The 12525-nt window shown below is 41.2% G+C and overlaps 1 protein-coding gene across 9 annotated transcripts in view; it reads left to right on the top strand.

Annotated features, from left to right (window-relative positions):
- The window catches only part of Pard3 (par-3 family cell polarity regulator), a 551101-nt gene that overhangs the window by 390368 nt on the left and 148208 nt on the right, over window positions 1–12525 (top strand). For all 9 annotated transcript variants that reach the window (XM_034522100.2, XM_076916063.1, XM_076916061.1 and 6 more), the window contains one exon: window positions 3865–3975. In XM_034522100.2, coding sequence (XP_034377991.1) covers window positions 3865–3975 — 111 coding nt within the window. The remainder of the gene's footprint in view (window positions 1–3864; window positions 3976–12525) is intronic.

Genomic DNA, 12525 nt, shown 5'->3' on the forward strand with positions numbered 1-12525 from the left:
GCACTGGGTTCATAGGGTATACCTCCACATATGGCCTTTATACGTAGTATTCGGAATTGAACTCAGTCCTTCATTCTTGCCAGACAAGTATTTTACCAACTTAGCCATCCCCCTCATAGCCCCTGAGCATAGACTTTTCTGGAAACTCCTTTTGTACACTCAGCTGCTGCTGAGTTATACAATTTTCATTCAGGATGACTGTGACACTCGGCTTGTCTAGCCTCATGCTGTCTGCTGGGTCTTGGCTGTGACGCCTTCTCACTCCTCGGCCCAGTGTATGTCATTGGGTAGATAGTAGCTCCATTTTCTAGGTGATGGACTGAACTTTGGAGCAACAACTATTTTCTGTCATGCCCCTAGCTTTCCTATCTGCAAATCCTAGTATTTTTGTGTCTTGCCTTTTCTGCCCAGAAACATGCCTGACTAATGCCACAGCATCTGACAGTCTCCCCCTTTAGGACTCACCTTCTTACAGTGTAACTGTAATTATCAGACACCACTCAGTGTCACTCTTGGATTTGTGGCCCTTGTGGTTCCTCAAAGAAAATCATCGTACCTTGCCTCAGGGTCCTTGTGGTAGTTCTTGTGTTCTATTTTATACTGAGACAAGGTTTTATGTGTACCAGGATAGCCTCTTACTCATTATAAAGCTAAGGATGACTTTGAACTTCTGACCCTTCTGCTAGTACCCCTAAGCACTGGGATTATAGGTGTGTGCCACCATGCTTAGTTTATGGAGTGCTGGGGATGGAGCCCAGGGCACAGTAGTCAAACATTTGACCAGCTTGAGTTCCAGCCTAAGCCTGTATTGCTGATGCTTCCCAGCAGGGCTCACTGGTCTGTGCTCAATGTTATCTTCTGAGGAAGCCATCCTTAATTCTCTAAAATAAAATCTCCGGCTCCCTCTGCCATCATTCTTTGCACACAACACTGTGTGCTCCCTTGCCCAGCTCATCCTGCTGCTACCTAATCACAGGCTAGAAAGGAGGCTCCATGGTGCCAATAGTGACATGGAGTGTTTTCTCTTCTGCGATTAGATAAGTCAGCTCTCAAGCAAGGAGATACTCAATAACGTTGGTGAATGACTTAATATTATGCTTGAGACGATGTTTCTTGAGTGCTTTTATATTTGCTGTTTGGTTCATTCGTTTTATAAAGCTTAACTTTATAATGCTTAACTCCCAGGCTTGTGTGTGTGTGTGTGTGTGTGTGTGTGTGTGTGTGTACACAAGCTTTTATATAGACATATCTGTGTTTTACAAATATTAATTTTAAAGTCCCATTACGTATTTTATCCCCTCTAAAAAGTGGGCAGATTCTAGATTTAATCGGTTTCATGAAGACTTTTTTTTTCTCTTTCTCTTCCTCCCCTTTCCAGTTGTATTTACTATCTAAATAAGATCATATGTTTCTAAATAAGATCAAATGTCCTAGACAGATTTGCTTTATAGAATTAACTTGTAGCCAGTTTTTCTTATTTCCTCCCATTGGAATATATAATTTTAAATGAACGGTGGTGACAATATGTGAGGTTTTCCTGGCATAATATTGTGATGATGATTTCCTAGTTTATAAAGCCTTTGGCAAACACAGTGTATCTTAATTGCTGTCTGAGGTCTGACTGGATATTTCATGAGTGGCTGAGTGTTAAAAATGAGATTTATCCTAATAAGAAGTGACCTGTGCCGCTAACCAACCCATGACTTGAAACCTTTTCTCTTATCTGTCAACTGTGCAAATATGCCTTTGTTCTTTTCTTTCTAATGTGAGTTTCACTGCAAACTTTGTTCCTGGCTCCTCTTGAAGCTGGCAGCCTTACAGAGGGAATCATGCACCCTCTCTGTCATCACCTGAGAAACTCCCCTAATCTAGGTAAAACCAGGTCATTGGCTTTGATACAGAAAGGAATTTTAGAACAAGCTGGCATGAAGCACTGTTGGAATTTATTAATAAGTAGGAAGGTACTCAGGGAAAGAATATGGCACACCTAAGAGCGTGAGTATAGACTTCTCAAGAGTCATAGTTCATTAAAAGATACTTTAAACAAGGATTTTAAGCATCATGGGTCACAGGGACTAAGAGAAAAAGAGCTGTTCAGGGAAAGAATAAGACATATCCAATAGTAGGTAGGGTGTTCTCCAGGGACAGTCCCCCTTCAAGTGTCCCAGTGGTCATTATAGACAGGATTGTTGGAGACTCTGGAAATTTTGCTTCTCAGGGGATTTCTTAGGAACCCTCTCCTTCTCTGACTCTGTTTTCTCTTTTATAACTGAGATCGTAGAATGGCTCCAAAGGTGATGGTGATGTTACTGCAGTCTGTTAAGGTTGTGAGGGGGTGTAGGATAGGCCCTGTCATTGTAACGGGGTTTGGGGTGAGATTCCTGAAAAATGACATTCCTTCAGGAAATGTTACTGATGCTCAATTCTCAATTCTCCACTGGCTAGAGGCTTCAACCGTACCAGGGTGAAGAGTTTTCCTTCTCACACCCGTGAATTTTTCCTCTTTTTGTTCCATGTCACCTCTTCAGATAGAAGGATTAGTCACACACAACCCTCTTTTATTAATGAGCAATTCTTTGTGCAACTATGCGCCTGCAGTTTTCTTCTCTGGGATGGCTGGTGACTTGACAGTCCTCATGCATGAATCTGATTGGAAACCATGGAAAGCAAGCACTACAGGACACGTGGGCTTTTTATAGAGGAAAGTAGCAGCAGGGAAAGGAGTCCATATGAAGCTGGACCGTCTGTGATGTGTTGGATGCCAGCGTAGACTATCGCAGCATTTTTTAAAGAGCCCTGGGGTTGGCACCCTTCCTCAGCAGTGCACAGACCATGGCCAGATCGCACGTGCACTCCTTGGGTTCGGTTTTGATTAGGCATAGATTTCTATGTCAAAGGCATCCATCCTCCTGTCCTGCCATTGCTCACTGGACCAAGGAAGGCGTTTTGGTGAAGATTCCCCAAAAGCTTTCAGTTTAATCAGCTCCAGTCTAGCAGCATGAATTATCCTCCCAGCTTTAAGCTTGCAAACGTTTGTCAGTTTTTAAACATGATGAATGTCCCCAATAAGCCTACTCAGTGGAAATAAAGAAGAGTCATTGCTTACAGAGAGGTTGTTAACTAGATGATTTGGAATTTTCAGTCTTTGATCCAATGAGGAGCTCTCTCTGTGAAGATTTTTTTTTTTCTTCCCCTTTCTGGTATCTGAAGTGTCCAGCTTGGCATTCTGCACGTTTATTATTTGCTTATTTCGTGGAATCAACTGCAATCCTGTCTTCTCTTGCTTTAAGACAGAATCTCTTATTGTTCTGGCTGACCTTGAATTCTTTCTGTAGATAAGGATATTGAACTTCTGATTCTCTTGACTGTTTGGGTGGAGGGTATTGGGAATAAATCCCAGGGTTTCAAGCATGCTGGGTAAGCACTGTACCAACTTGGTCACTCCTCAGTCCCTCAGAAGAATAAACTGGTATGCCTTGCTCATTTTATTTTGTTTTTCCAAACAACAATGTAGAATACTGAAGGAGGGGGAAGTGGCCTTTCAAAAGGTTTTGCCTGGAATATTCTAATTAAAGTTTAATAGGATTCTCTAATTGAAGCTGAAACGCTTAGGAGACATCTGGGTGGAATTGTGAGGAAGCTAGTATCTCTCTCACTCCTCCTCCCTCTCTCTCTCTCCCTCTCCCTCTCCCCCTCCCTGTCCCCCTCCCTCCCCCTGTCTCCCTCCCTCTCCCTTCCCCTTTTCCTCTCCCCATCCCCCTTTTCCCCTTCCCCTTCCCCTCCACCTTCTCCCCCCTCCCTCTGTTTGAGGAGGACAACTCACTGTGTATATATTGACAAGGTAGACTTTTTCATTACCAACAGGTTTGGCAAACATCGAAAAGAGGACAAGATGGAAAAAATGGGTCGAATAAAAATCCAGGATTCTTTCACCTCAGAAGAGGACAGGGTGCGGATGAAGGAGGAACAAGAGAGGTAGGTCTCAAAGGTTCCAGCCCCTGCTTCCTGTGGAGGTACCGCCCTCACCCATGGCTGCCTGTCTACTGCTCTTATCTTAAATGGAAATAGTTTGCACTCAGCTGTAATATCTGCTTGATGACTGTGAATGAATGTAATACAAAGGAAGACATTTAAAAAGAAAGAACAGAAACTTTTTTATTCATTTGAACCTACATGAATTTTAATGGTTTCAGTAAAGACTTTTTACATAGTGGCTGGGGGTACATTAATACTGAACTTTGTATGTATGTATATATGTATGTATGTGAACTTTGTATGTATGTATGTATGTATGTATTCATTGAGTTTGTATGTGTGCACTTGTGCACATATATGCATGTGAGTATACATGTGCACATATGTGTGTGCATGTATATGTGCACAGTATATGCATCTATACCTGTCCCTGGGGAAGTACATCCATGTGGAAACCTGATGTCTTCCTCTGTCACTCTTCATTGTTCTATATTTGTTTTGTGTTTGTCTTTTTGAGAAAGGATCTCTCACTGTACCTAGAGCTGACCAGTAAGTCCCAGGGAACTCCTCCTGTCTCCACAGCTCCAATACTGGGATTATAGGCATATACTTCTATCCTTCTACCGTATATTTCCTTTCCTGAGTGCCCACAGCCAGATGCCCAGTGCTTATAAATAATTTGCTTTTCAAAATTTGAAATTAGCGTAGGTTTCTCTAGTTCTGATTTCCTCCTTTCCTGGTGGGGTGCCCAGGTGCTTTCAGTACACCAGCTCTGAGAGAGCAGGGCAAAGTCCTGAATTGGTGCAGTCCACAATCTCCTTCTTTCTTCTGGAACATCAGATGTCCCTGAAAGCCATGTAGCCTGAGGAGAGTGAAGCAGTCTGAAGACAAATAGAGTCCACAGGGCTCTGATCTGGCTGGGAATGCGGGGAGTATTACAGTTCTTAGAAAAGAAATAAAGAGGTTCAGGTGGCCAGTACAAGGCAGGTGGCAGGAATCCTGATTGAGGCAGCAGCATTGTAGGAAGCCAGTGCTCTCATGTGAGCCTCTGCAAGCCATGGGAGCCTGGCCAGGTAGGTGGGTCCAAGGTCCAACAATGATTGCTTCAGGGAGAGAGCCTTCCCCCAAGTATTAGATGTCAATATAAAAACAGCCACACTCAGACAATCCTTGGTGAAATAACTTGTGTGCTTTATCCTGTGTGGACAGGGACTATATTATGAGCCTTGGGAAGAAGAATGGGATTTGGGGGAGGGTAAATACATTCTATTGACTGAGGCTAAGATGCTGATAATACTCTGTTTTCATGGGGAAAAGTTCCAGGTGCTATGCTACATGACTGACTGTCCATGATCACCAAACTGGGGGTCATGGTTACATGTCCCAAAGCAGGCATGGAGACAGAGAGGGAGTTAACTCTACTCCTACTATTTCAAACTCTGAGATTTCCAGGGTTTGAACATGTTGCACCTCACCTGTCCCATGCCCGTTCCTCTGGTGGCGCCGTCCACACACTCTGCAGGTTTCATTGAATTCATATCTTGTGTAGCACCTTTGAGCGCAGGTGTGCGTTTACAATTCTAGAGATGGGGTATCCCGTACTAAGAATTAAATAAGAAAAGTAAAAAGAGTATCCCTGTGCAGTCTGAGGATACTTGTGTTTTTTTTTTTTTTTCATTTTTTTATTGGTTATTTTATTTACACTTCAGATGCCATCCCCTTTCCCCATCCCCCCCTTAGAAAATCCCTATCCCATGCCCCCTTTTCCTTTTTGCACGTATACATTTTTAAAAAAAATATTAATCAAAGGCTTTATAAGTTTGGTAATGCTCAATCAGAGGTGTAACCCACTACCCAACCTAGATATATCAACTATCTTTGACTGGTGGAGATATGTGAACATCTGCCTCCCTGTCTCCCCCCTTTCTCTCTCTCATCATCTAGCTTCTCCTCTCTTTCTCCTCCTCTCCTTACTCCTTCTCTTCCTCTCAGGGCTGGAGAGATGGCTCAGCCGTTAAAGGCTAGGCTCACAACCAAAAATACTTGTGGTTTTCTTTGTGCAACTCGGGGATTGACCTGAAAGTCTCACACAGGTCACACAAGGCTCCTTCTCTCCAAGCTGTGCCCCAGCCCAAAGGCTTCCTTTATAAAAATTAGCTTAGGATGGTTTTTCATTCACCTTTCTCTGGAAAATTTTACATATTTGAATGGAGCGGTTATTCTATTTTCTGGCTTTTTTAGGCTGTAAAATATAGACACGGTGGGGCATGGGGATAATAAAACCGAGTTTGAATATATGATACAAGTTTGCATTTCTATTGATATTTATTCTTATTTATTTATTTATTTATCTATTTACTTCTTTATCTCAAATTAATTCTACAAGTGGAGCCCAGGGGAGTCCATTCTACCACGGAGCTATACTCTCAGCCCCAGATTTTCCTTTGAACTCTTCGTACTGTGTTGGGACTTTTTTTTTTTTTTCCCAATTTTCACACTTCTGTCTTAGCACAGTTTCTGTTTTTGTTTTCTTTTTCTTTAGCTTTTTATCAGTAGTTTGAATTGTACAGATAGGGGGGCATCCTTGTGTTGTTATAATGGGTGCACCTGTGATATGCTGTGGTCCTCCCAAAGGCCTCTTAAAACTTCTTCCTCTGCCCACATCCTCTTCTCTAACGGTCTCCATCACTTAAACACTAAAAGAGTTTCTTTCTCCTAAACACAGAACATAGCAGCTTAGAGAGCAGACTTTGTCACTTAGAGAATGTTCTGCTCCCGTGCATAAAAACTGGCCAACACCACAAACTCTTTATATTCTAGACATGGTTGCTTCCCAGTTGGGTTGCTTCTGTACTTCCCTGAAGAACTGTATCAACGTTTCCAATGATGCTTTCATAACATAGTTGAATGTGTCCAGCTAAACACCGAGCTTCACATCACAGCTCCATTTATATTAATAATTTGCCCAAAGCACAGTTCATATTTTTTTATGTTTGGCTTTTAATCTGTTTCTGTGCCTCCAATAATTCAGTGCCCTGGGAACTCTCAGTTGGTTATAGTAAATGTACAGTATACGTGGACTTAGAACAAAAACTTTTGGGTCAAAGGAAAAAAGTGACTGGCTTATTAAAAAAACAATCAATTGCACTCAGAATTTGAGCAATCCATGGCTTTTTGTGCTTCAATACTTCTTAAAAGCATGTTTCATACGAATCTTGGCTTGAATAATAAAATGAGTAGTAAGCTAGGCTTGTAGCCATACACTGGGTATTTGATACTTACAATGGAGCTAAGTCATACTGTGTCCTTGGTGCAATGATGGAGCTAAGTCACACTGTGTCTTTGGTGCTTTAATAGAGCTAAATCACAATGTATCCTTGATGCTAAGGTAGAACTAAGTCATACTGTGTCCTTGGTGCTTTGAAGGAGATAAGTCACACTGTGTCCTTGGTGCTTTGATGGAGGTAAGTCACACTTCGTGCTTGGCACTTGTGATGGGATGCTAAGTCCCATTATGTACTTGGTGCTTGTGATGGGTGCTAAGTCCCATTGTATGTCTGATACTTGTGATGGGGTGCTAAGTCTTCTTTTGTCCATTTCTTTTCTGTTCTGTTTTTGACATTGATGACAACTCTGCTTTGAGAAGGGATACTATAACTTCCTTGGGAAAATGTGATTGGAAGATTAGCTAAAAGCTAGCAGCACAGAGCATCCTCAAATAGCCTTGCCCACTCTCTCTGTGGACTAGGAGCGAAGCACTTCTTCCAGAACATTATTTCACGCTGTAGCTACTTGAGTTCCAGAATTTTCAGTTGATTCTACATAAAATATAATATCTGAGATCTCCTTCGTAAATGAGTCATGACACGTCCCCCAAACTAAAATATTTTCTTTCCTGCATGCATCTATAAAGCCCATGACTCGAGAAGAAGTAAATATTGGAAAATGGAGAGAAAAATGTCTGTGAAGTTTAAATGTTATCTCTAAAAGGCTGGTCTGTTCTGATGGTAGACATGAACTCTGTTCTTCTGAGCCTGGGCCTTTGTTTAATGGGACTTCATTCCTGTACACATTCTGCCCTGCCACCCACACAGCAACCAAAACACTGCCCTGTAGGTTGAGTTTAAATTTTCCATCAGTGTAGGTTTTATTTGGCGAATTTTAGCAAAACTGATGCTTTTAGAGAGAGAGAAAATGCAGAGCGAGTCTTCTGGAACAGTCTGTTGGAGCAAATGAGACAGGAGACACATTTGATCCTAAGATCTTCTATGACATCTTCAAGAAAGCCAGCAACTGCATAATACAAAGCAGCTGAGATGTTTTCAAGTTGTTTTCTGTTACACTAACATTAATATATTCTACTTCAGTAAATATTAACCACACTTTTCTGTGCATGCCTGTGTGTGTGGTACTATGGTTAACCCTTGGGGCTTTTTGCATGCCAAGCAAGCTCTCTACCACTGAACTACAATCCCACCACTAAATAAAAATAAATAAAACCATTAAAGATTGTTGGACCAGGTGACTCACACCCATAATTCCAGTGGGAACCTAAGGCAATGAATAGTTCCAGGGCCCCTGTCCTAGAAATTGGGGGTTGGGGGTGGGTATGTGCTCAATTGACAGAGTGCCTACCTGGTACACAAAACCCTGGCTTTGATCCTCAGACCTGCAGGAACCATGAATAGTTGTACACCCCCTGTAATCCTAGGACTGGAGGTAGAGGCAAGAAGAACCTCTAGCAAGAAGTTCAAGGTTACCCTTCATCTTCTGCTACATAGGTAGTTCAAGGCTAGCTGAGGATACAATGAAACCTTGTCTCAAATAAATAAATAAAATCCTGAGGGAGGTGTCTCTGGAGATTGAGAGTATAGCTCAGCGGTAGGGTGTGTGCTTAGAATGAATGAAGTCTTTGAATTTCCAACACCAAAAGAATTGATTGATTATTTAATTAATTATTTAATTTAAAGTCTTCTTAATTTTTTTTAAAAATTGTATCATGAAGGCAGTTCAGGTATTTGATCTTAGATATTCTGAAGAGCAAGGCAAGTGAGGCACAAGTTCAAGGTTTGCATGGAGCGAGTTCAAGGACAGTCTGGACAATTTAATAAAGCTCTATCCCAAAGGAACAAATAAAAACTTGGCCAGGGATATAGCGCTGTGGTAGAGCACCTTTCTAGCGTGCATTAGGCCCGAGGTTCAAACCCCATCCTCTCCTTGGCTGATTCCCTGTATTGAATCCCTCTATTTGGGAAGTAGGGCCATTTTATAGTAGCAGAGAGATTTCAACACCGTAGACTTTATCTGTGCTGGCTTGATTCCTTGTACCAACTCTGGATAAATAAAGACTGTGTTCACTCACAAACATGTCCTCTTCATGTTTCTCTACTGCAATTAGTGCTAAAAGCCATTTATTATAAAAAGCACAAATACTATTGAATAGAAACCTTACAAGAACAGAAATCTTGTGTGCTTTGTTCCCATTACACATCATCCATTTTAATTAGAGGATGGGATGGTGGGCACGGTGACAGATTCTGGGACTTGAAATCATTAATTGACATCAAGCCAAAGAGAGACAGTTAGCAGGAATCCAGAGACAGCAGGGACAGCATTTACCTTAGCACTTTATTTAGTGTATTACATTTTTTGTGTGTTTTTGCCATGCAGGTTTAATGCAATTTTATTGTAATGGAAAAGATTCTCTTTTTTCCCCCCTGCAGAAAGAAAGGTGTGAATATGTATTTGAAGAGAATACATCAAAATAAGTTCTTCTTTTCCTTCAAATCTGATTTAAAAAAAGTTTTAGCTGTTGTTTACATTTTTTTCCTCACATTTAAATGATAGGGAACAGAATGGGATGTTTTTCATGGGTGTCAGCTGATATAGCTGCCCGAGTTCATTTAAAGCTCCGGCAATTGCAAGCAGGAAGGGTGAACAGAGGTGTAGGAAGCAAGAGAGGCTTGCTTGTCCCTCTGCATTTTGAGGCACCAGTTGCCATCACTGTTGCTGAAGGCTAGCCTGAGACAAATGGGATGGATAAGGCTGAACAAAACCTAACTGTTTAGAAACATGAATAACCCCTACATCTCAGAGCTAATTTGTGACCTCAGGGTCTCAATAAAAGAATAGAGGGGTATTCTTTATAGCAGTGACCATCTGGAACCATTAGGGGCTCAGCTGCAAGATAATGGCTTTTTTTTTTTTTTTTTTTTTTAAGTTTCCTAAAGAAACCATGATATTCTTATTTGGAGATAGAAAATATTTTTGCCTGAAGCTAAATATTTTTTCTCCACCAAGAATGAATGAATGAATACACATACACACACACATATATATACACACACACACGTATGTATGTATATATACATGCACATATATGTATACACACACATATATACATAAATATATATTTATATATATACACATACATACATACATACATGCATACATACATGCAGTTATAACTTAGGAATGTTATGAAGCCCCTTTCCATGGAGAAGTTTGGTGGTAAAGAAGACTTCAAGGGTGAATTTTAATAGCTCATTAGAGTCACTTGATTTGTTTTTTGTGGAGTTTGTCTTTTGTTAGTTCTTTGACAGGCTTTCACACAGCTCAGGCTGGTTGGACTGGATTTCTCTGAGTAGCTGAAGATGACCTTGAACTTGAGATCCTCTCTTTTCTTTTTCTGAATACTATAGTTACAGCTGTGTAGCATCAAACTCTTCTTATGAGGTTCTGGGAATACAGCCCAGTGTGTTTTGAACTCGGGGCAAGCACTCTACCAACTCAGCCCCATCTCCAGAATACTTAAGCTTCTTTAAATCTATTTTGCTTGTAAATTGCCTCCAAATCTTTCTCTGTGTGTCTATGTCTGTCTGTCTGTCTGTCTGTCTTTCTGTCTGTATCTGTCTCTCTGTCCCCTTCCCCCCCTTTCTCTCGTTCTCTCTCTCTCACACAGTATGTTACTGATGTTTTAAAATTCACCTTCCCAGTATAATTTGCACAAAAAGCCTTCATGGTGTTAATTCCCAGAACAGGCTTGGAGATAAACATCAGGGTCACTGACCAGAGCCTTTACCTTCTGCCACTGTAGTCCACACGTAGGTGTGCTGACATCCTTAACACTGGGGTTTCATCATTAACAGGACCTGCAAGGGAAGAAAGGAACTTTGGGGCTAAAATGCACAGGTGACAACAAGCTGATCAAAATGAGTAAGTTTTCATGGTGGAGCATAAATGCGGCCAAGCATTGTTTCCATGGGACTGCAGAGTTAGTTTTCCACTGAATCAATAGGATACAAAGTTGAACAAAGGACAAAAATAGTTGAGACAAGTTTCCCAAATAGTATCCTATGCTGATTCAAAACAAAACCAAACCAAAAAACACCCATCTGAGAAGCTAGCCACTTTGAAAGTGTTGCCTGAGCCCGGGGAGATGGGTAAACTTCTTGCCATGCAAGTAGGAAAACCCGAGTTTGGTCCCCAGTGCACATGTAAAATGCTGGGTAAAGTTCTGCATACCTGAAATCTCAATGCTGGGAAGCAGGCACTCACTGGAGAGCTGGTCTAGCTGAATTGGTAAGCTTCAGGTTAAGTAACAGATCCCATTTCAAAAAATTAGGTGGAGGGTGATTAAGAAAGACACCTGACTGGTTCATCTCTGATCTTGTGTACACACACAGGAATACACTATCCACCTGCACACATACAAAGGAAAATGGCCCTCAATGAATATTAATTTCTATGTAGTTTGGAAAGAACATTCCAGTCCAGGCACATCAGCAGTGTACAGAGAATTATGTACAGGATGACTGCCGTGGTATTCAGATACTAAACTCCTAGGAAGTCGGTGCTATGCTCTCTCCCTGATGAGAGCTTCTCTAAGGGCTGGGTTTCCTCACTTTTAGTGAACTGAGGGTTGTCTCCATTTGTATAATTCACCTATCAGCCAGCTTAAACCATTCTTCTTAAATTTTGAAGTCTCTAAATGCAGAGCTTTCAACTCTGTTTAGATTTGTTTTTCTTTTCTTTTTTTTTTTTACCCCCACCAAAATTTCATCAGATTCCGAAACTTATGTGAGGCTTGGCATGGCAGAGTTGGACTGCAGCATCCCCTGCTTGGGAGACCAAGCCAGGGACATTTAGGGTCTGCCTAAACTTCTTAGCAAGTCCCTATCTCAAATGTGTGACAGAGTAAGGGATTGTCTGGGGAATGGTTTAGTTGAAAAGCACTTGTACAACATGTATGGGACCCTGGATTTCATCCCAGCACCATGAGAGGGAGGCTGACTTATGCAAATGCCCAGGACCCCTGGCTATGGCCTTTGATGAGATGATTATCTTACAGTGACCAGATGTTACATAATAGCAAAGTGGCTGTTAGATGTATAATAATTGAGATTTGGTTAATATTCTATTGAGACAAACATCTCATTCCTGTCTTCCTGATAGTTGTTTAGCTTTTTTTCTTTCTTGTTTTGTTTTGTTTTGTTTCTTTTTTGGTTGAACCTGAGTTGAGGAAAAAAAAAAAAAAACCAGTATGCTACA

The sequence above is a fragment of the Arvicanthis niloticus genome, chromosome 18, assembly GCF_011762505.2.
Source record: "Arvicanthis niloticus isolate mArvNil1 chromosome 18, mArvNil1.pat.X, whole genome shotgun sequence".
Classification (NCBI taxonomy): domain Eukaryota; kingdom Metazoa; phylum Chordata; class Mammalia; order Rodentia; family Muridae; genus Arvicanthis; species Arvicanthis niloticus.